The sequence below is a fragment of the Liolophura sinensis genome, chromosome 7 (genome assembly GCF_032854445.1).
Source record: "Liolophura sinensis isolate JHLJ2023 chromosome 7, CUHK_Ljap_v2, whole genome shotgun sequence".
NCBI classification, from domain to species: domain Eukaryota; kingdom Metazoa; phylum Mollusca; class Polyplacophora; order Chitonida; family Chitonidae; genus Liolophura; species Liolophura sinensis.
The window spans coordinates 10,814,148-10,839,307 of record NC_088301.1 but is presented as its reverse complement, the minus strand read 5'-3'; the positions used below and the strand labels follow the sequence as shown (position 1 = coordinate 10,839,307).

Sequence of the window (25,160 nt, the reverse complement as noted above, 5' to 3'; positions counted from 1 at the left end):
GTACTGTGCTGGCCTGGCCTTACCTCCAGCTCCTCTATCTTGCTGTACACCTTGTTATAATGTGGAGAACAGGAGTGTGTATGTGTATATATGTGGCAGGATGTACTGTGCTGGCCTGGCCTTACCTCCAGCTCCTCTATCTTGCTGTACACATTGTTATAATGTGGAGAACAGGAGTGTGTATTTGTATATATGTGGTAGGATGTACTGTGCTGGCCTGGCCTTACCTCCAGCTCCTCTATCTTGCTGTACACCTTGTTATAACGCGGCGAGCAGGAGGAGAAGCTGTGGAACATGGCATCATCCATGTCATCCTCTGTGTCCTCTGTCTCAAGGTCGTGGTTATAGCGATCAGCTCGCGCTGCAAACAATAAGGCAACAACTGCAAATCTCAACCAGGTCTGAAGATTTCCCACCTCAGGCATAACATATTAGACATGTGCAGTTTGCAGTAGTGCTACATACAAATATTTATTGTTTAACATGCTTATTTCTATTTTTTTTTTTTTAAATGAATAAGGAAATAAAATTTAATGAGGAACCCACAGAACTTCATCAGTCGACAAGCAAAAATTTTGTAAAAGTTGCAACATCCAGCCAAGAGTCTCTGTTGTCATGCACTAAGGTCAGTTAAGTAAACTGCTGATGCTAATGGACAGGATGTAATAAATTTGACCGCAGAACTGACAAGACAGACATGCGAGAGCCATTTTTCATTGCCAAAAAATATCCTCTGCAACGGCTAAGAAAAGACAGAGACAAATGTGACGTACAGTCAAAGTAACTGGTGTCCTCTTCGTTCTCCAGATTGGGCACAAACTCGGCTTTCTGTCTGAGTAGTCCGGCCCAATCCAGCCCATAGAAGAAGACGTGATCCTTAACTTCCTGTGCACCACCTAACCCAAGACGTTCCATGGGGTCGTGCTGCAGTAGGCCTGTAATCAGGTCCTTGGCATCATCACGTACCTGCCAGTCTTCCTCCTCAGGCCACTCAATTTCCTCTGCAACGATGACAACAACACAAGGGTAAGGTTAGAGGCTAGGCACGGTAATTTATTATTTCATTGGTGTCTTACGCTGTACTCAAGAATATTTCACTTATACGGTGGCGGCCAGCATTATGGTGGGTGGAAACTGGGCAGAGCCCGCGGGAAACCCACGACCATTCGCAGGCTGCTGCAGACCTTCCCACTTATGGCCCAAGAGGAAGCTAGGCACAGTGATATGAGAAAATTAGTACACATTTTGAGCAGCTGCAAGAAGCAGATTTATTATATCAACGTGATGGTCACGGGTTTCACCTGGCCGCCACTGTATATTTATTTATTTATTTTATTTGATTGGTGTTTTACTCCGTACTCAAGAATATTTCACTTTTGCAATGGTGGCCAGCATTATGGTAGGGGGAAACCCACAACCATCTGCAGGTTGCTGATAGACGTTCCCACTTATGGCCGGAGAGGAAGCACCGTTGTATAGGTGAATTATTCTTGACTATGGCATGAAACATGAGACAAACATTTAAATAAATATTTCCACATGAAGAAATACACTAGTGCTGGCCTGAAGTTCAGAAAACTATAAAGAAGAAATGTGCACAATAGAAACTCTGAGGATATGTCATCATTTACATCATTTCCATAATCAGTTTCATTTATCTTCTCCATATAAAGGAATTACAGTGTTTGCTGTTTTTCTTCACAATGGAATCCAAAAAAAACTCAGAGGAAATATTAAACTCTTATTGGTGAGCATTTTGCTTATTCATAACACCTACCATTGATAACCTGTGAGAAGAGCTCCTCAGGGGTATCCCCAAAGAAAGGGACACAACCCACCAGAAACTCGTACAGGATTATTCCCATTGACCACCAGTCTACTGGTTTGCCTGAGAAAAAACACATTAAGTAGTAAACAACTGCTGGACTCTCACCAATTTATAATTCTAAATTTTAAAATTAGCCTTTCCAGCGTAACGTCTTATGATACAATAACTGAAGTACCATGTTTCTTCAACATTTTCACATGTTAATTTGGTGTTTAATATACACATTTTCCGGACATAACACTACACTGATTGGCAAAAATTATAGTTCCTGTGAAGCCCTAATGCTGGTAATCACAATTTCCATTTCAGAGTTTTTGAAAAATGGTGGATAAATTGTATTCAAAATTAACATTAATCAAGCAAACTAGTTTAAGAGCTATGGCAGATATACCGGCCCTCAGCCAAACTTAGCTTTGTCTTGAACTTGGGTGAGCCAATGCTTGGGGTTTAACGTCGTACTTAGCAAATTTTCACTTATATGATTGCATGAGTGCCTACTTGTTGCACGACAGATTTCCACTGCTCTTTTATCCGCCCGAGCCACATATTGACAAGGGTTAACTTGTCACTGCACTATTCCCTTAATGATGAACGCAAAGTAAGGAAGCGACAACTTCCCCTTTTAGGGTCTTAGGTGTGACCTGAACCAGGACTGAACCTGGATCTACTGCCCCCAAAGTTGATACTTTACCAACTGAGCTATTCAGGTCGGTAGGAGAACTTGAGATTTCTGATGCACATACACAGGTAGACTCATCTTATATATAATTCTACTATAAAATAACAACCATTAAACACAGAACAAGTTGTACCAATCTAACACCATATATAGATTGGTACAACTCGTCCTGTGTTTAATCGTTTTTGTCAAATCTCATATAGTTGAACACTACTAACAAATATAATATACCACTGATCAAACGAAGTCACTGATAACACTATTTTTTTTGTTCAAATCTGGACTTGACATATATTTTTGAATCAGGGGTAGTCACTCTTTCGCAAACGCTCACCATAGCCCTTCCTTAAGATCACTTCAGGAGCAATGTATTCGGGCGTTCCAAACACCTGCTTATCTCGAAATTGGGTTGTGTCCTTGTCCAGAGCGCCTTCATATAAATTGGTTGTCACTGTGAAAATTTAAAAACACAGCTAGGTAAAAGATCTGAAGATGGCTCCTTATAGCCATTCAAGACACTATTTTATTATTGTTCCACAATGAAAGATGGATTATTGTGGAGAGGATTCCACTCAAATATAGTAATAACTGACAGTTTTGAATTTTGAAGTTTTCATACTGTATAGTACTTATTATTCGCTGGGATTTATTTTTCGTGGATTTTCTCCAAAAATATTAAAGAGAATACTGAAAAACAAATCTTAAAAGTTTCAAAGATATAATATGGCCGAAATTATTCAAGCACGTCAAACAGGAAGCACCATGGGTGGTTTTATTCCTTCTTTGTTTCCTGCGGTGTCACTAATCTTGGTGATCTGGATCAGAAATTAAAAGAATGGGGATGGATTATAACTACGTAAGAAGATTACTTTCGCACCTACTGTGAGCAGTACTCAAACAAGTGTCACTTCTTTTCGAATCATTAATGAGTACTTTTAAACACCTGGCCAAGTGACCTGTCACCTTTTGAGCACTTCAATGCAAAACATATGGATTCACCATTATCGGCACCAGTCACTCATTCTTCATTAAGCAACACTGTCAGTTTTGCATTGTTTTCAGTTTTAATCGTCCTCTGGGGGGGGGGAAGGGCAGAAACCGCAAACATTGCCGTAGCTGTCAAAGGGCCATTGTGTGGTTGTACACACTTCACAGTTTGTTAGAAGCTCACTCATTGGACCACAGAAGGGATACAGCCAATGGGAAAGCATGTATCAGAGCGGCATTCGTCAGAAGCCAGCATGTGCTGGTATCTACTTTTCTTTCACTTTACGGGCCTAGTCAAGATTGATCAAACTAAAGACGAATAAACTCCCTCTCTGTTTTATACCCACCTAGCTTTAGCACCACAGTTTGTATATAAATAAACCATAATTTCCATTCCCTACTGTTAAAAAATTTAGCTGGTCCATCGGGCTTTCTTTGCGCAACTTCCATTGGCAAAGATTTCACTTCATTTTTAATACTATCTGTATTATAAGATTCAATATTGGATATTTTTTTCGCTGGAATTATTTTTTGTGGTAAATTATTGACTGCAAAATCCGCGAAAATCAGTTCCGCGCAAACATTAAGTACTTCACAGTATGTCAAATAATTAGAATTGTCTTGAAAATGATAATGTTCCAAAAAATGGTCATAAAAAGTGAACAAAATGCATGTTCATCTACAACTTGCAACAGAGTTAAAGTAGCTTCATGACCAAGGAACTCTGTACCTTCTCAAAAATATTTAAAAATCTTAATCAAAGTACACATATATAACTTACTCCTTTAATAATTTAATACATTCCGTTAAAACCACTGTGCCATGCCCTGATTATCTCCCCTTATTCATATACATATACTCACAGTTCATGAGGCCCATCTTGGATAGGCCAAAATCAGTTAGTTTGAGATGACCAGTGGCTGTTATCAGCAAGCTGTAAGAAAAAAAGCAACCATTAAAAGTCATGCCAATCTTACTGGAAGCATTAACTCTGAAGGAACAGCCACAGTTTCTTTCAGCTAATGTTTGACACAGCTCTGGAATTCTTAAAAGCAGAAAGCTGACAAAGTAGACAATCTGCTCCAGCATTATTTGATAGCAGCAAATACTGAAACATTTACCAATCTTAATGGAAGTATTAACCCTCAAGGAACCCTTTTTGTTACCTTCAACGATCTTCTACATGCAGTTTGGAAGCAGCAGCCGAATTTGACATCAAATGTTTAAAACAGATCTTGAATCTACATGTATATGCAGCTTGGAAGCAGCAGCCAAATTTGACATCAAATGTTTGAAACGGTTCTTGAATCTACATGTATATGCAGCTTGGAAGCAGCAGCCAAATTTGACATCAAATGTTTGAAACGGTTCTTGAATCTACATGTATATGCAGCTTGGAAGCAGCAGCCGAATTTGACATCAAATGTTTGAAAAGGTTCTTGAATCTACATGTATATGCAGCTTGGAAGCAGCAGCCGAATTTGACATCAAATGTTTGAAACGGTTCTTGAATCTACATGTATATGCAGCTTGGAAGCAGCAGCCAAATTTGACATCAAATGTTTGAAACGGTTCTTGAATCTACATGTATATGCAGCTTGGAAGCAGCAGCCAAATTTGACATCAAATGTTTGAAACGGTTCTTGAATCTACATGTATATGCAGCTTGGAAGCAGCAGCCAAATTTGACATCAAATGTTTGAAACGGTTCTTGAATCTACATGTTTATGCAGTTTGGAAGCAGCTGCCAAAAATTGTCATCACGATTCCCACAGCTCTTGAATCTTGGAAGTAGCAGCCAACAAAGTTGACAATCATGTTCAGCTCAATTTGACCTTCCCCAAATTTTAAAGCAGAATGGATAGGAATCGAATCACATTGTGTTGCGACTGTGACTACAAAGTACAGCATCATTACATGTAGTTTACCCGAGCTGTAAAAAAGAGAGAGCACACGAACTTACTTGTCTGGTTTGAGATCACGGTGAACTATGCCGTAGCTATGAAGATACTCTAAAGCCAGCACCGATTCAGCAAAATATATCCTGTAACAACAAAACAAGGTTATAGCCAAGAAATTTTTAATTTCTTGTAACCACTTGGATTTTGGAATGTGAATTAAAGTTGATTTTAAGCTTATTGCCATCACGAAATGTGACTTACTTATTTATTCATTAATTTATTTGGTGTTTTTTACGCCGTACTCAAGAATATTTCACTTATACAACAGCGGCCAGCGTTATGGTGGGAGGAAACCACGCAGAGCTGAGGGGAAACCCACGACCATCTGCACGCTGCTGTAAGACTTCCCACTTTAGGGGAAAATGTGACTCCAAAAAAAAAAAATTAAAATAACTTACATACATGGAATTAGACCGTACTAAGATACACAGGTAATCTAAATCTTATTTTAAACTTAAAAGGGAGATCCTGTCTACTTCATGTCAGTGACTTTATTATGGAGTGTCAGTAAACTTACCTGGCCATATCAAAAGGCAAAGGGCCTAGGTTTTTCAGCAGTGTAGCACAATCCCCGCCTTCCACATACTCCATCACCATGCATAGATGTTTCTACAATGCATGAACAGTCAGTCATTCACAGACACCAAATCTCTACCAAAACGTATTATGTGATGCATCTTCCAAGTTTATTATTATAAAGCTTTGGATCATTTTGGCTATATCAATGACAACATTTCAACGTTTTTTTGTCTTTCTTAATAATTTCTTAGCAAAATAAAAATAAAAATATGGACATGCCACACTATTAAGAGATTATCATATAAACAATCAAAACTGTTGTCATAATTATAGAAAAAAGTGAGTCGGTTAATTCATTCTGTGATTTCTAAGTTACCGTTACCACACAACAACTATTGTAATTACTTGAAATGACCATAAAATTGGACCACAAGAGAGCATTTTGGAAGGTGTAAATAAGTGTCATTGTCCCAGTAGGATATCATCCTACGTTCAAAGCACCTTTGTAAAATCAATAATCCCAAGAATCTGGTAAAATCAGCAGCTTAGTCAGGGACAAAACCTGAGGTCATTTAGGCTACTGTAAAGTACTTATTATTCTTTATCAAACAACATGGTAAGTTTTGCATTGTTTTCAGTTTTAGGTCAGAAACTGCAAACATTGCCGTAGCTGTTAAACTGCCATTGTGTTGTTGTACACACTTCACAGTTTGTTAGACGCTCACTCATTGGATCACAGGAGAGACACAGCCAATAGGATTTCGTGTATCAGCAACATTCTATAGAAGCCAACATGTGCTGGTATCTACTTTTCTTTCACTTTACGTGCATAGCCATGATTGATCAAACTAAAGATAAATAACTCCCAGTTTGTTTTATACCCACCAAGCCTTAGCACCAAAGTATATACATGTATTTAAACCATAATTTCCCTTCCCTTCCCTGCTGTTAAAGAATTTACACGGCCCGTCAGGCTTTCTTAGCGCAACTCCGGTCACCCTGGCAAAGGTTTCACTTCATTAATACTACTACCTCGAGTATATGATACAATATTGGACATTTTTTTAGCCGGAATTATTATACTTACCGCAAAAATTAGTTCCATGAGAAAATTAAGTACTTCAAAGTATGTGCAGAAGGCACAGATTCTGCTTTCATAAAACATCATGAGCCAGTTTTCTTGTTTTGTATTATATATTTGGTATTACACAGATTACGACATAATGGGAAGAAAAATTCATAGGAAAAATCAGTTTACAAAATTTGAAAATTGTGGCCTGGTTCAAGGTGCCTCGTACAGAACTTTGTCAGGTGCATAAGGTGATTATTGCTCAGAGCACTCCTGGGAGAACCATTGTCTAGAAAACCATAACCAGTTGCTGTGTTATGACTTAAACTTGTATCCTATATTCTCCTTACCTTTGTCTCAAAACTACAATACATGCTGACGACAAATGGGTTGTCAGTGAAAGTCATGATGTCCCTCTCAGCAAACACCTGTTCCATCTGATTCCTCAGAATCAAGTTCCCTTTACAAATCTTCTTCATGGCAAACCTCTGACGCGTCTCCTTATGCCGCACCAAGTACACAGCACTGCAGGTCAACAGAATGCAACAGCATTTTTAAAACCCAGACTTGGTTATTTTTCTTTCTTTCCTATTTTATTTACTTATTTACTAATGTACAAAGATTGAAAGAGAAGAAAACCAAACAGAGATTGGATAAAATCCTTCATCAATTACCTGACACACACTCATTTATTATTCTATTTAACAAGAGTTTTACATCGTACTCCAGAATATTTTCACTCATACCATGGCAACAAAACCAACAACAACCCCTAACTAGCACACAAACCACATGACCAGAGGCCTCTGAAATAGACCCATGGATGATCCAGAGTACTCATTGGTTATGGGTCAAAGGTCTACTGGGTCATGACCTAGGCCTCTGAGACAGGGAGCCTTCAACAATGGTACCTAAATCAATAACTGTGTTACATATGGTGCACGCAAACTGATACAAACGCCATTTCTCACAAGATTCAGCGAAAGTAAAAGAACCCTGGAAAAAATCATTTACAATGCCCAGCTGAGGTTATTGTACTGTGATTTGGTAAAGTATTGATTCATGAAACAGTTAATGTACATCTTTAACGTTTCGACCTCTAAAGCACTGTCTTGAGTGGGATTTATGCATACAATTAAATTTAAAATAATGCTGAAATAATTTGTTTACATCAGTAAGATACAAGCTTCATAAGATTGTGCACCTAATAGTTCTTTCAGAATGTTTCAAAATATTGGTTGCAGATGTCACTGAAAAGGTTGAAGAATTCTGGTATCAATATTGCATGGATGTGCACTACAAGATGTTTTGATGACCAATCCAAAAAAAAGTACTCCACAATGAAAAGACTCTCTTAAAGTGCAAATATATAGGCCTAAAACCTGATGGAAATGCATCATTCAGAATTGTCTGAAGAGGAAATATTACCCACTTATTGCTTACCCATAAGCACCATTTGAGATAAGCTTAATACTTTCAAAATCATCTTCAGACGGAGACTTGGCTTTCTTGTCTTTGCTGTGGTCCTGTAACAAATAATATATCACCCATCAACAAGAGCTTTGACGCAGGTAAAAACAGAGGAATGCAATGCCATTTAAATGTGTCTTAGTCTACCACTTATTTTATTGGTGTTTTACACTTAACTTCACATTTACTTCACACATGGTTGGGTATGGGAGTAAAATAAAAGCAAGCAGCACTTCTTTTGCTGGTTAAAATAAAATATGTTTGGGCATGCACACTGAAGCCTGCATACTAAGGACAAGACAAAGAACGGTATTTACAGGTCCAGTTACATTGCTTATTATGTTTTTCTTGTTTTTTTTGTGTTTTTTTTGCAGTGTGTAAAAGAAATAAGTGGTTAAAGGATCTTGGTAGAAACGTGTAAGTATACTCAGGCTTGCTCCAGTGATTTCAATCTAGAGAGAGAAGTTAGTCTTCATACAAAAATAATCATTTTTCCAGGGGCATATATTTCTAAGAACGGACATTTGAAACTAATGGTTGTATTCATTTATTTATTTATTTGATCGGTGTTTTACGCCGTACTCAAGAATATTTCACTTATACGACGGCGGCCAGTATTAAGGTGGGTGGAAACTGGGCAGAGCCTGGGGGAAACCGACCACCATCCGCAGGTTACTGGCAGACCTTCCCACGTACGGCCGGAGAGGAAACTAACGGTAGTAATCCCTGGGGTAACTTACCCCAGACTCGTCTGTCTCGGGGGTGTCTGGTCGATCCTCACAGGCGTCTATGTCCGTGATTTCTGTTAATGAAAAACAGTTATTACAGTACAGATCAGGCTAAAAGGCTAAATTGTCACTCGTATCACGCAACGAATTACTAAATAACGCTTCACTGGCGCGTGACAACTCTTTACTGGGCTGTGTCGGAGACCTGCTGAAGCGTGAATGTAGATTTGTCTACAAACACCTCCTTGTTTGCAAGCGACTTGCAGCCTTTCTTTCAGCTATCTGCACATATACTAGCCGTGAAAAGTGGAAAGTTCATCTTGTAATGTGTAACCTACCTCTGCACAACACAATCAACTTGCTTCTAGGGAGTAAATATGCTATCAAATCATCAACTGGTGTCAACGGTCAGCACACTAATTTTGATATACATTTATAGTATGCCATATAAAACCATGTAACAGATATTTTATAGTAAACTGGCCAAATTTTCCCAGAAATTTCACGAACCAAAGCGACTTTTATGTGAATAAAGCACGTGCAATAGCGTGCACTTCTCATCTAGGACATCTCAGACAGGAGTCTCATGTGGCCATGCCTCCGCTTGATCCATCGCGCTCGTGTCTTATCATTTGTCGTGAGTTTAAGTCCAGCTCGTGCTGGCTTCCTCCTGCCAGTAATCTGCGGATGGTCGTAGGTCACTCAATATATAATTGAAATATTCTTGAGTATGGTGTAAAACACCAAATAAATAACTAAATAAATATTTTCTCACCCTCTAGGGGATCACGGTTCAGGCCGAGCTTTGCAATAATGTACTGAGGAATGTCAGCTTTTGTTGTCTCCTTGGCCTGTCCCTCTGCTGCTTCCAGTAAGTGGTAAAACTCTTCAGGATCAAACTCCTATTATGCACAAAATAACACTGTATTACACACTGTGAAATCTCACAAACAAAATAACATAGTATTACACACTGTGAAATCTCACAAACAAAATAACATAGTATTACACACTGTGAAAGCTCACAAACAAAATAACATAGTATTACACACTGTGAAATCTCACAAACAAAATAACATAGTATTACACACTGTGAAAGCTCACAAACAAAATAACATTATACTACACACTGTGAAAGCTCACAAAGTTATACATACTGCGTTGAGAAGTTCTGATACCAAAACTTAACAACATGTTTTCCATTTCACAAAGGAAGTCCACCCCCGACCCAAAGACCGCCATCAGTTTAAGAACTTTTGGAGCTTACATGTACATACAAAATTGCAAGCAAGATTTTCTATTTCCTAAATGTAATCTGCTGGCTTACCAAACATTCAAGCAGACGAGCAGGTCTAGAAATTATCAGCAGAAACTTTTTGATTATAGGATACATCAAATCAAAGGCAACGGTGGACCGCTCTCTTGCCTGGAAGTAAAAGAAGAAATCACAGTAAGTATGGGGCAACATACATGAATAGATAGCTTTGTAAAAATAAAACTAAACATATATACAAACAGCATGTTATGATTTAACATTGGAAAAAAAATGTTACATTCTTTGAAACACTTTTTCTTTCCACAAAATTATTTATTTAGAATTCCTACTGTTCGTTTTCTATTTCTCTGAAAAGGCCACTCCTGTTACCGAAATAACCCGAAAATATTGAGTGAAATGACAAAAACTTGTTAGCAGTGCAGCGGGAGCCAGCAACGTGACTGGTTAACAGGAACTTCACAGTTGGCAGTGAAAACAAGTCTATGATAAATGATCTAAAGTATTGCCCTGGGACTCAGAAAAAGTATCCCAGGATTCACTGCGTTGACTGTGGTTCTCACTGGAGAGCATCGGCAGTGGTCAGGGGATAATATGGACAGTCCCTAAACATAATAAACAACCTGCAACAACCTGTGGAATGAACATTTAACAATTTTTCAACCACTGGCATGGTTTGAACAGGAAAGTTTTATTGTTTATAGGCCACATTGGATGCACGCATCTTGCATTATAAAGTGTGCATAAAACAAAGCTGTCAAATGCTTACGTCTTGTAGGAGCTTTTCAAGGCTATCAGAAAGCTCGTAGAAGTAAGTGCTGGTGATGAGTTTATTTTGGGACTTCTCCAGACAGTCCCGTGCCAGCTCCATCACCTGGTGGTGCAGAAAGCGCACAATGGCATCGGAGTCAGCGTTCTCCAGCATGGCGCTACTGTTGATGTATTGCTGCAGCCTCTCCTCCATCTGCATGGCTGCCTGTTAAAGGGAGATAACCAAAGCCATCAACTAGGAACAGCAGCTGGACACTGCAGTGAGGCGAGTAAAGCTGCATGGAAAACTGAAGAAATTAGTTATCATCCACAGGAGATTTCAGAAGAAAGAAAACCATTCATCTCCAACCAAATATAACAACCATGAAGTAAGAGCAACAATACCCTGGGCTCCTTCATGTCAAACATGAACAAAACATGATAAAAACTTGTAGAATCTCTTGTGGATTAGCTTTTTAATGCTCCTATTTGCCTTGTGACATCAATATTATATGAGGAAACAGGCATTTATTTATTCATTTTCGTTTACTGATGTGACACCTGTTTTATTTTGTGTTTTACGAGTGAGTCGACACTAACAAATCCTGAAATGGAATAAAAATGAAAGTTAAAATCCACCTTTTTCTTCTATCTAATCTTCAGGTTTTCACGAATCTCCTTCTTTGCAAGGCTTTCCAAACATGTAAAGATGATTTCAACAGGAAAAATCGCTTGGGTAGTCCAAATATTCCACAAATTACATGATTCTCAAGTTTTATTTTACACCCTCCAATATTGAAAAAAAATTTATTTTGCCCGTCAACCACTTTAATTTCATGTCGCCTTAGCAGAGTCTGCATTGATCTCCAAGATTAGGCCTTATACTGAGTATATACAGAAATTGTGAAAATGCAATCTGGGTCAATGCAAAAACTCAGCCTTGCGTCTATCTAACTTCAAGAAATTGTTTTTTTCTTCTTGTTCTTGTTTTTAAATGGTGAAAGTTTTGACAAAATCAGGATGTATTATCCTGTCTGGGCTGACAATTTCCCTTTGTTTCAATTACACAATAGACATATGTATTGATAATTTCCCTTTGTTTCAATTACACAACAGACATATGTATTGATAATTTCCTTTGTTTCAATTACACAACAGACATATGTATTGATAATTTCCCTTTGCTTCAATTATACAATAGACATATGTATTGATAATTTCCCTTTGTTTCAATTATACAATAGACATACGTATTGATAATTTCCCTTTGTTTCAATTACACAACAGACATATGTAGCGTCAGGTAAAAGTGTATGAGTGCTGTATGAATTTATTTACTTATTTATTTGATTGGTGTTTTACGCTCTACTCAAGAATATGTCACTTATATGACGGCGCCCAGCATTATGGTGGGAGGAAACCGGGCAGAGCCCAGAGGTTGTACGAATTAATTAGCTCTAGACTAAAAATCTGCCTCTGTCTGAAAAGATAAGAACTTATTTATCAGTTATATGATCAACACTAACATACTAAATCAGGTTATTAAAAGTACCTCACATACTGGAGGTAAACAACAACAAAAAAAAAAGTGAAAGATACTAGATTTGAACTCTGCATACCAGCCAGTACCTGGGGATTTGGGATGCCTAAATACTGACTATGCTGCTGCTAGAACTAGATTGACATACCTTTGGAAACCTCTCCTTATACATGCTGTTCATCATGACAATCTCAGAATCACCTCCTGGGGATCGTGCTGGACTACTGTGTAGAAAAACAACAACAGCACAAATATGTCAATAACAGCGTTCAAAGTGTAATAATTTACAGTCATTTACAGTAAAATGTTTTATACCAATAAAATGTAGCTTGGAAATATTTAACATTAAATCATGATGTAAGACATTGGACATCTTAACCGTGATATTATAAATATCAATGTATTAGTGCATTATAACATTTCACTGAATACTTTGTTAAAATATGTAGAGTTATTTCATTGACATAAACAATATACATACTATTTCTACAAAAACCATATCTACAACTTTACAGAAACTATGCTGATATTCTTTTCATGTACAATTCAGATTTTATACAAAATGAGAACATACGATCATTATGCAAGGGATACTGTTTAACTTAATTTAAACCCCATTGAAGAGAAACAAGTCCACTTATTTTCAAAGGGAAATCGAATAGCCTAAAAGAGCCTGTAAGCATGCCGTGTGTAATTACATCAGCCACTATGTATACATAGTAACCATTCAACCTTGTTGTATCCAGGGAATCAATTACGTAACGAGAGTCAGAAAACAGGTAATCAATCAAAACAGCACGCAACTGATTAGCCATGTTCTACAAACACCATCATCAAAGGCACAACCAACAAACACATGTTAGTCAACTGAACAGGCCGTTGCCAGGAAGTAACCATCTTCAAACAGCTTGGGTTTCGGTCACGGCCAATAACCTGAGGAAAATCAGATTCCTGTCCTCTGGATCTGATCCCCAATCAACAAGACTGCTATGGAAGAATTCTTATTCAGTATCACTCCATGGTTTAACCTAGATCCCAATATTGGGATGTATCTGCACTGCGGATATGTACATTAAGCTTTTCATTAGCTGGCTGGTCAATCTGGAAGGTGCCACCCCAGGGAAGTATTATGTATATATACGGTAAATGACCTGAAGTTTCGCACGTGAGTTACTGTCGTTTACTTTCACATGATCTGAGTTGGCAGCAAGATGACAAAAGAGAGTGATTAGCCCCCCACCCATTTCATTTCGCTGCACGTCACGTGGCAGCTTTGGCTGCTTTTCCTCACCACGTGGGGTCTCTCAACTAGCAGGCCTACACGTACATCTCTAAATATACACAGGAATGAAATCGAAAAAAATATCAAGACCGGCAATGTCTGTACAACAAAATGCACAATGTAAACTGCATACAGACCGATTATTCAGCTTTCCATCTACACGCATGTTTCCTTTCGTTACATTCGGGACTGTCCTTGTATAGCAAAAGAGCTACCTTTCCCATGTTTTGAAATCGGGAACCCTTTAACACAGCAAACATAGTTACCGTAAAATACCATGATTAACTTTGATCCCTTTTCGGCAGCACTATGTGCGAGTTAGGTATACTGGGAGTCAGACAGGATTTCTCTGTGTTGTTGACATATTAGAAGTTCACACAACACTGACTGGCTATATATGAAAATAAGGTGCATGTTTTAGGACTACCAGTATGCAAATATGCTCAGGCATTGCCAGCCACAGGTAAGATTATTTTTTTACCTTTTCGTCTGCAAAACTCACGCCATCAACAAGTATAATAGACACGTGCAGATTTCGAGCCCTGTGATTGTAAGTTGTCTCTTTAAACTCAGTTTGAGTGATGATCTGATGATAATTGGCAGGTAAGGATTTGTGGGGTGCTAAGTTCTATTATTACACCTCGTAGAGTAATTCTCGGTGTCCAATGGTCGAGAGACGGGCACATGATATTCCGCAAAATATGATGTACAACGATCACGAGCGCCGAGGAATCCAACGTCACACTCACAAAGTATTATCCCACGTTCAGAAAGCAACAGCCAACGATTTTGTGCTAATATCAAATGATCACGTGGATTTATTCCACAGCAGTTATCTCCCTTTGAGAGGACTCTGGCATCTCCTTGTTCGTAAAGTAAACAACCGGATGGTGGTTATAGCTCCCTTATCGACATACAAATTCAGCGATTTAAAGTACAACTCGAAAAGGTACTGTTTTTTTTGGTATAATAAAAATTAGGGTGCATGCTGTGAGGTGGGACATCAGGAATTGTGAGCTCTTAATAAGTTATATTCTCTGTTTCCACCCTACAGCATGCACTATCTGTATATCATAGCTTTGTACATGAAGAGCTCTGCATGCATAATAATGGTTATTTAACATGCCACTTCACACGTGCAAAGGTACTGGGTAGTCACGCTCATGCTCATCAATCTCCAGGGAGTTTTCTCCCGAATTCCCTTTTATCGTAAAATGGCGATCATAACACAATCAAGGTGCAGCTTTTGTGAAAGTAAACCCTTATGTACTAAATTCATATGATTAAAGCTGAAGAAAACATGAACTGTTGGTGGTAGGAGCATAAGCTGACTGCTCAGTCAAGCGTGGGGTTGTTTATTATAAGTGGGGACTCTCCATATAGACCCTGACCAATGCCCATTCTCTCCCGCAGTGCCCTGTCAGTAAGAACCACAATTAGCGCAATGAATCCTGGGATAGACTTTCTGAGTCCCAGAGCGAAACTTTAGGTCATTTACCGTACATACATACATACATATACATAAATACATGAGAACAATATCAAGTCATCCAGATGCACAGAAACTTGTGGTCATTATGGTACCACATAACACACCTCAAGGCATCACCATACACCTAAAGGCCCTCTAACAGACCTCAATGCAGCATACACCTCAAGACACAATCATACATCTCAAGGCACCATTAAGCACCCCAAGGCACCATCAAGCACCCCAAAATAGCAAAGAATTCTGTCAGATGAGGTGGCATATATTTCTCACAGGTGTCATTAACTGATCTGTTCAAGGGTGTGGCAGGTAAGATACAAGGCAAGTCACAATTAGTGTCTCCCTTCAACACGGTGGGTTATACAGACAGCCAAAACATTTCCACAGATGCTCCCTGACAACCTCTCTTGCACAGAGCTGTTCCTACAGCCACATATACCTGATCAACACACCTCCAGGAGGATGGTGTGCGACTTTCCTAGAAACCGGTTAAATCTGGATCAATTTTGTCTCATGCGGTTCTAAGAAGATCGGACTGAATCTAATGCCTTATTCTTCATCATGATTAATAGGCGAATTCTTCAGCAAGCAATGAGCAAGCAGAATGTCACAAGGCATCCTGTTGCTGGCCACAGTATGGTGAAATTTCTGTTTGACATATGACATTCAAAATGTGTTCTCAAATGTTGAACTGGCTCTGTATTATTTTACTTTTTATATCTTTATTTAATAAGTCCAGGAATCGTCTCCCGAGTATCAAAAAAATTCCATCAAGTTGGCATGATGGGACATGCTGTAAGGCTTACTCTACAAGGATTCAAAATGTCATCATTCAAGATTTAACTATTTATCCTGGCTGGATTGCAAAAACACCCAATAACTCCCAAGGCTGAGTTTTAACTTATGCACAAGGATTGAACATTACTGTCACTGTCAGATCTGAATAATTCAAAACTGACACGGTCAAAAAGAGTTTGGGGGGAAAAAAAGTAATAACATAATGACACACGAAAGATGGTATGCAATACATATAACTGCTTGTTCATGAGAAAGTAGCCACTAAGGACAATACATGTATACGACCTGTCACATGGATACACACCACTACTGCACAAGCTACACAATAACAATAGCATGAAGAGATCAATACAAAAAAGGGTAGATATATATACACACTCAAATTTGTGGGGAAAAAGTTTGTGGGGTGGGGGTGGTGAGGGCAACCAAAACCAAAGGTAATGTACCCAGATAGAATGGAAGTCATTAAGAACTTGACAAAGGGTTTGAGGAATGTGAATGACAGAAGCAGAATTCAAGGAAAAGCAAATTTCTAAGGAAATAATTTTTTTTTTTTTTTAACACTCTCTCTTCAATAATATACTTTGAATTCAATACCTTCACAGGGAAGAATCATTAATTACAAGAGTCACAAATCAAATACAGATAATCACCCAGATACCTCCTGGATTACAAAAATTTTCCTCTTAATGCACTTTTTAAATTTTTGTTAACACCTGACCTTAATTCAACAATTTTCACTTTCGCTACAGCTGTCAGGTTTTTGGGCAGAGGAAACTGGAAAGCCTAGAGTATCAGCCTCTGCCAGGTACCTGACAAACATCGTGACTTAAACCATAGGCAAAGGGTTGAGGTCCAGAGGTTTGTCAGGTATCTCAAGCCAGAGTCAAAAGTAGTAAAAAAAAAACCACACAATTTTGGCAAAGGGGTGGTTGACAGCTGCGATCAAATTTTGAATCTGATAAGAATGTCATGGAAAACTCATGATGTAGAAAGCTTATGATGTCATGTCAACTTGTATCTTTTACAGTTTGCTAACTTATTTATTGGATGTTAATAATTGGCATGTAGCTATAAAAGAAACCAAAAAACGTAACATTTATGGTTTTATTAAGGAAGTCTCAACTGAGAAGTGTACTAAAGAGAGACAACTTTATTCTGTAAAACTACACGTAATTAACAAGGCCCGTTAATAAAAGATTCCGGTGAAAATTGCAGAGTTTTGAAAAATATAAACATATTTATACAAACCATGCAGCTTTTGAAACTGCTTTAAGTTAGCAGCATTTGATGTTTGTTAGTATTTCTGTTTCTAATCTGTGATTTCTAAGTGTTCAGTTCAATCAGTTCAGGTGAGGTGTAAAAGTTTGGTTGGATGAGAATGGATTGTGTGAGAAGAGTACGATATTAGCCCAAAGCCATGTACCGGAGTAGCTGATGAGAAATTGTGACAGGTGAGAATGAGAAATGTAGGACAAGTGTGGAAATGCAGATAAGAAAAAAAAAACAGGCCAAAGCACAGAAATTACAGAACTACATCTATGTGCAGGAGAAAGAAAGGAAAACCAGGACCAACAACAAGTTAATATATAGTTAGGCTATAATCATAGAGTAATGCCTGAAATAAAAAGCCAGAAAATGTCTGCTTACTCTAGTGCAAGCCAGGAAAGGCTGCTCACCGAAGCCAGTTGGGAAGGAAATAAAAGAAAAGTTGTTTATCATTATTTATTGAACCAAATGCTCTGCATAATATCATTTCTACAACACACACTTGTTTACCAGTAAGACAGTTAATTACTTCTGATTAGGCAAGACACTACAAATAGGCATAATTTACTATTTTTGTTAAGGAAGAAATGACAATTATTTTGGGCTAAGGAAGACATGGTAAAAATATTTTCATTTATTAAGGAAGAAATGGTATAATTATTTCTGGATATGGAAGTTAATAAATGCCTTGGTTAGTCTTAGTTGTTGATAAGTGTACATATGCAAATTAGGACTTAAATAACTAAAGAGGGATTTACACCTGTGCAGCATGATTGCAGCGGATAATTATCACATCTGGTTATGCCACTTAACAAAAACCAATCAAATTCACATGATCTGCTGAACAAAGTACAGATAAAATACACACAAATTATGATGCACAGTGGTTCATCAACAAGCACATTCATGCATATGGTCAATTTTATGTTTTCATGCCCCTTTTAGAATGCCTGTTTTGAACAAAATCCAGAATTTCTCTGTGACCAGAAACTTTTTAGGAATGTCAAACAAGAAATCAAGCCTATTAAAGTCATGGTCTCCAAAAGACCTATGTATATATTCATGTGAAATATTACTGAAAATGGAATCAAACTTGATACAAATCAAACAACAAGCCATGTTTCAAAAAAACAAAACATCTTATACTTTCCAGTGAGAGGAACATGATATCTCAATGGCTGAGCCTTTCCCTTTTAGAAAATTTTACACAGTTATAGAGACTTTTGTATTGAATTGAAACAATTATCACATCATATTTGTTCAATCATTTGAGTTCTACACATTTTTAAAAACTGAAAAAAACTTTGAATATGAACAGAGATGAGATGAATACAGAATTTACCCCTGGGGTACAAATAAATGATGAGTCATCATTCATATATTAAATCTTGGCTCTATTTTTGAACACAAATCAAACAGCAAGGTGCAACTGTATTTTTCTTCAACCGAAAAACATACTGATAGACAACAATCTATGAAGAGTGCATTCACACAATTGCATACATGCATACAAAGTGAGCTATGCATGATAAAGGCATCAATGAAAAAAAAGAAAAAAAAAGAAAAAAAAAAAAAGACTGAAAATATAAAAAAAACAAAAAAGCTATTACTCCCGAAATGGTGTAATGCAGAAAGAAAAGTAGCCTTTGTTCATCAAAACTAAAATTACAATATCCAGTGCCAATTTCAAGAGAATCCTTAAGGATTTGAATAGTATTCTCCAGGATGCCAAATCTTCATCAACCTAGGAGATAGATCAGGTGTTCCAGGGTGGGGCCAACTGGGACAAAAAACGCTGGAAGTTTAATTTGTGGGCAAGTAGGTCTGGCCCCGAAAGATTGTATATCTGATCAAGACTGACTGAAGGCTCTAGAATTAGGCCTCTGGTAAAACGGCGAGTTCAGGGAGGGGTTGGTGTAAAGACTTAGCATCAGAGTGGGCGAAATTTTTGTGGAGTGGGATAACTTGTGGCCCAGGCTGGTACGGGTATCTGGGTGGTTGAGGTCTGAGACATAGGGCACTGACCATAGCTGCTCTGTGTGGAGAGGGATAACTTGTGGCCCAGGCTGGTAAGGGTATCTGGGTGGGTGAGGTCTGAGACACAGGGCACTGACCATAGCTGCTCTGTGTGGAGAGGGATAACTTGTGGCCCAGGCTGGTACGGGTATCTGGGTGGGTGAGGTCTGAGACACAGGGCACTGACCATAGCTGCTCTGTGTGGAGAGGGATAACTTGTGGCCCAGGCTGGTAAGGGTATCTGGGTGGGTGAGGTCTGAGACACAGGGCACTGATCATAGCTGCTCCGTGGGGGAAATGATAAGCAGTAGTCCACACTGGCAAGGGTTAATGTCAAACTTCTGCCATCTTATCCCTTAACATGGGCCAATGACTTAATGAGAGGGCCATGTGAATGACGACATCAACATCTGCAGGATGTCGCAGTTATTTCGAATTTGTATGTGTTTGGGTGGTAAATGCCAGACAGGTAGAGCCCTAGTCAAGGCTGGTCTAGTCCACTCAGCAATAATTGGTTACTATGATGACAGGCTCACAAAACATGTCCATGATCAGAGCATACAGGTGCAAGGATGGATAACAGCAGTCTGGTGCTGACACACTGTCAAGGTGAGCGGAAACTCCAGACACGTGTCCCCGGTTGGGTTGGTAGGCGCTTTTCCAGTTATGTTAGATACCAGGCCCCAGCCTTCATCCAGTCTTAACATAAAAAGGCACAAAGAATCTGGGGGAAAAAAATCCTAGCATCCAGTTCTTGCTGGGAACATTCCTCTTCATCATGGATGGAAAGGCCAAACAACAATGGAGCAATGATAAAAAATTTACAGGTCCTGGTTTGGTAATGGATAAAAACCTGTAATGCTATCTTAGCCATAGATATTACGGTGGAGTATTTATTGAAGAGCGGGTCCCATCTGATCAGCTTATGGTCAAGGCTAGCCTGCTGGCGCCTGAGGTTTGTGCACCACGACGACGACAAGCAACCAGCCTCAGTGGGGATTCGGATCAAGCCCTGGCTCTCAGCTGCACACTCCCTCATATGTATTGATCGCACCAGATGGGAAGTAATTTTCAGGTGAATTTACTTTCCCAGCCATGTATGAGATCAAAGCAAGTCATTCTAATAGGGCTATCTTCAGGCTGTGTGTGATTCTACATCACAGAGGAGCAAAAGCAAGCCGGTGGAAGATCGGCGGATTAAGACAACACAGCTTCTTATTGTCTATTAATAAACAGCTTCATCAAGAAGAACTCCACCAATCATTCTCCGTTTCACAGTGATCTCCTTCAGGCCTTCCAGGATTTCAGGCATAGCTGGGTTTATCAAATTTAATACCTCAATGGCTCTTGGTTTTGGAAGCCTGCAGGTTTCTCTATGACTACCCCAAAACTTCTGTTAAGAGCAAATTTAATTCTTTCGGTGAAAGATTCAAGTCACACGCAAGAAGAGCTTGGGAATACACTCGCTTTGCTTCCTCGTCAGCACTGAATATCAAGACTGCATCAACAGCTATCCTTTGCACATGATATACACATCCATCAGGGTGGTAATTCCGCGCTAAAATCCTCCTGGGCTACCACTGCCAATTGGGCACCTGTCAAATCTTCTACATCACATCAAGATGAATGAAACAAGAACGAGTAACAAATCATAACACAAAAAAACCATGAAAAAAAAAAAAAATCTATGATTATCGACAAGATATGCCAACCATTTGACAACTGCAAAACTAGAAAAAAAGATTTTCAAGCTAAATGTCAGTATGATGCTATAAGCTAGTACATGCCAACTATAAGTACACCACTCTAGTAACATGCATTATAGTGGTGATGATGTTATAACAAGGCCATGCAAGGAGGTGCTCCTAAGAGGTTGAGTAGAGGGCGCCTACCTTAGACTACGGGACCGGGGGCGGAGCAAGGGTGACCAGCGCCCATCCTCCTCCCCATGGGCACCGCCCCCGTCTTGGTTCCCAAAGTGTCGTGTCAGGAACCGTAACTCATCTGCCGTGGGCTGGTAAGGCAACTGGTGGAGCTTCTCATGGGATGAATACTGGGACTGTTGTACAGCAAAGAGCAGTGAATGATACACATTTGACATGCATCCACTATAACTGCATGGAATTTTTAAAAAATCACATTTTCATCTTGGTGAAAAGTTGGTGAAAAATTCCGTGGCATTAATTAAATTCCATAAAGGTGATTTACTCACGGTTTTATCCACCCTATTAATGAACTTAACATGTGGTTAAGACCACTGGAAAAAAACATGTGTCCGAAGAAAATAAGGCACACAATATCATCTATTAACCAAACCTCTTGATAAATACAACACACACGTATGTACATCTAAATATTTACATTATTTGGGGTCTCATACTGAGGAGCCATGTACTTTTCTTTCAGTCAATGACCTAAAGGTAAACATATTTTGAAATATTAGCTATTATCAGTCCTATTCTATGGCCAGATAACAATAACATTTCCCCTTCTTGAAGCTCAAGGCTGTAACTTTCAACCATATCTGAAAGCCTTGATGTAAGCAGACATGAAGTGTGATACTCACAGAGAGACTGGAGCTGCCTGGAGTGTTTGTACCATAGCCAGAAGAGGGGAGGGAGGCCACAGACCATCGCCTACCATCAGCCCTACAATATCAAAAACAAAGATCCTTGTGTGATCACTGATTCCAAGCAGGAAGGGGTGAGTCAGTTCTAACCTACAGAGTTTACAGGAGCGATCCTGTAACACTTTTATCACAAGGCATGGTCATCATGACATGTACTGTAACCATGGCTGCACTGAAAAGCCTGCATAGATTGAACCATACATACTAAAGTTAGAGTAGATATACTCAAGAATATTTAATTTGTTTGGTAATGGTTAGCTTTATAATGGGTGGAGGAAACTGTGGGTAGCCAGATGGATAACTGTGGGTAGCCAGATGGATACCTGTCAACGTAAAGATGCTGTTCACATAAAGTCTTGCAGAAACCATTAGCACTGTAAATCTTCAACCTTTTTGACCTCAACAGCACTTCTTTCCAGTGAAATTCGTTCTTACAATTATTATGAAAATGGTGCTAAAATGATTTGTTTAGGTCAACAAAGATGCAAGATTCATAAAACTGTAAATTACTTCTCTACACTCCAAACAAGGTTGAAAAGGTTGAAGAAATAGGGTACATGTAGCTTCACTAAGCAAAGGTTGCAACTGGTGTTCAGGCAATGAAAAGTCAATCCCAGATCTAGGGAAGAAGTTAACACTGTAGTCATAAGTACTTCATGTACAAGGAATTGAATGTGCCAGTGTCCAGATTTATCAGCCATTTTACGTATCAGGGGACCACAGGCATTACAGGACAGAGCTAAGTGTAAAGTAGAACCAGCATTACAGCCTGTAAAGGAAGACAAATACATTAGTTACTGTACAACAGTGATGGGAATCTACAATAGTAACTTACTTTTTGATGGCATGGAATGCGAAATGACCTTGTTGATTTGGCGAAGAATTCCGTGGACTTTCAACCGGGCTTCCAGCTGTAATCACAGAAAGAAGTAAAATTTAGTACAGAAAAGACTATAAAACTAATCATCTGTCGACACACTGCATTCTTGATCTGGTTAATAAATACTGATAATATCATCATTAATACTTGAACACTTCTACCCATACATTAACAGATTACTCTATTTCACCTCAAGTTCAGCAATTTTGACACAATTTGTTTGATTCTGATTAATTCATGATTGCTTTAAGAGTTTCTTTTCATGTAGTTACATTAATTTTTAAATCAGGAAAACTTAAAAGTGTTTGCATCAACGTATCATTTCAAGGTCTTTATGTTCTTGAGAAATTGAGTGCTAACTTCAAGTGAAATGCATCACTTCATTCATACACATTGTCATCAGCAAACTACACACAGCTCTATATGAGTGAACCACTCATATACGTGGTCATCAGCAACTACACACAACTCTATCCATAGTGAACCACTGATAAACACTGTCATCAGCAACTACACACACCTCTATCCATAGTGAACCACCGATATACACTGTCATCAGCAACACACACCTCTATCCATAGTGAGTGAGTGAGTGCTTGGGGTTTAATGTCGTACTCAACAATTTTTCAGTCATATGACGACGAAGGAATCATTAGGGTGCATGTACGTGTAATGTGCCTCCTTGTTGCAGGACGGATTTCCACCGCTCTTTTATTTAGTGCTGCTTCACTAAGACGACTTACCGAAGGCAAGTAAGCCGCCCCGCCCGAGCCATTATACTGATACAGGTCAACCAGTCATTGCACTATCCCCTTCATGCTGAACGCCAAGCGAGGAAGTTACAACTTCCTCTTTTAAAGTCTTAGGTGTGACTCGATCAAGGATTGATCCTGGATCTACCGGTCCCGAAGTGGATGCTCTACCAACTGTGCTATCCGGACCGGTCTCTATCCATAGTGAACCACTGATATATACTGTCATCAGCAACTACATACAACTCTACCCATAGTGAACCACCGATATACACTGTCATCAGCAACACACACCTCTATACAAAGTGAACCACTCATATACACTGTCATCAGCAACACACACCTCTATCCATAGTGAACCACTGATATATACTGTCATCAGCAACACACAGCTCTATATGAGTGAACCACTCATATACGTGGTCATCAGCAACTACACACAACTCTATCCATAGTGAACCACTGATAAACACTGTCATCAGCAACTACACACACCTCTATACACAGTGAACCACTCATATACACTGTCATCAGCAACTACACACAACTCTATCCATAGTGAACCACCGATATACACAGTCATCAGCAACTACACACAACTCTATCCATAGTGAACACTTTTCTCTGTGGAATTTATGCATACAATTATTATGAAGACGACACTAAAATGGTTTGTTTGCATCACCAAAGGTCTAAGCTTCACAACTCTGTGCAAATTATTTCTCTATACCGTGTAGTTATCTCAGATTGATTCAAAATATTGCTTGCAGAGGTGGTTAAAATTAAGGTTGAAGAATCAGGGTCATATGTTCTGGGACCATATTAAGCTTGGTAAGAACTATGTTGAAATTTCAACATTGGGATCTTTTGGGGATCATATTATGTTCAGTAGGAATTTTCCTGGAATTTCAACGTTTGGCTTTGCAGGCTAGCACTTGTGGTCATTTCTAACAACACATGATTTGGCATGATGTTATTACCCATGCAATTTAATTGATTGCCAAGCATCCTGGAGCAACACAATTGTGTGTTGGCATTGCCATAGGCTTATGATGCTTCAAAACTGGCTGTACATCATTCAAGCAATTTTTTTTATCCACTGTAATTCAATGGTTTTCAAATGACATGCAAATATTTACATCAGAAATATCATGACAATAAATCTGAGAATTAAACAAACCCAGGATGGTACAAATGATTACGATGCCAGCTTTTTACTGATTTATTTGTCTGTTCGACAG

At 38.8% G+C, this 25,160-nt stretch overlaps 1 protein-coding gene across 6 annotated transcripts in view; it reads right to left on the bottom strand.

The window, feature by feature from the left end:
- The window catches only part of LOC135471641 (microtubule-associated serine/threonine-protein kinase 2-like), a 124,387-nt gene that overhangs the window by 9,445 nt on the left and 89,782 nt on the right, over window positions 1–25,160 (bottom strand). For 5 of the 6 annotated variants that reach the window (XM_064750945.1, XM_064750949.1, XM_064750946.1 and 2 more), the window contains 18 exons: window positions 23,123–23,198; window positions 22,225–22,306; window positions 21,551–21,717; window positions 18,024–18,044; window positions 12,953–13,028; window positions 11,284–11,490; window positions 10,569–10,667; window positions 10,017–10,143; window positions 9,254–9,315; window positions 8,487–8,569; window positions 7,394–7,568; window positions 5,973–6,064; window positions 5,458–5,538; window positions 4,358–4,428; window positions 2,842–2,958; window positions 1,778–1,888; window positions 774–1,001; window positions 228–361 (listed from right to left, as the gene is read on the bottom strand). In XM_064750945.1, the coding sequence (XP_064607015.1) occupies window positions 228–361; window positions 774–1,001; window positions 1,778–1,888; window positions 2,842–2,958; window positions 4,358–4,428; window positions 5,458–5,538; window positions 5,973–6,064; window positions 7,394–7,568; window positions 8,487–8,569; window positions 9,254–9,315; window positions 10,017–10,143; window positions 10,569–10,667; window positions 11,284–11,490; window positions 12,953–13,028; window positions 18,024–18,044; window positions 21,551–21,717; window positions 22,225–22,306; window positions 23,123–23,198 (2,009 nt within the window). The remainder of the gene's footprint in view (window positions 1–227; window positions 362–773; window positions 1,002–1,777; window positions 1,889–2,841; window positions 2,959–4,357; window positions 4,429–5,457; window positions 5,539–5,972; window positions 6,065–7,393; window positions 7,569–8,486; window positions 8,570–9,253; window positions 9,316–10,016; window positions 10,144–10,568; window positions 10,668–11,283; window positions 11,491–12,952; window positions 13,029–18,023; window positions 18,045–21,550; window positions 21,718–22,224; window positions 22,307–23,122; window positions 23,199–25,160) is intronic. The other variant, XM_064750948.1, reaches the window with a different exon arrangement.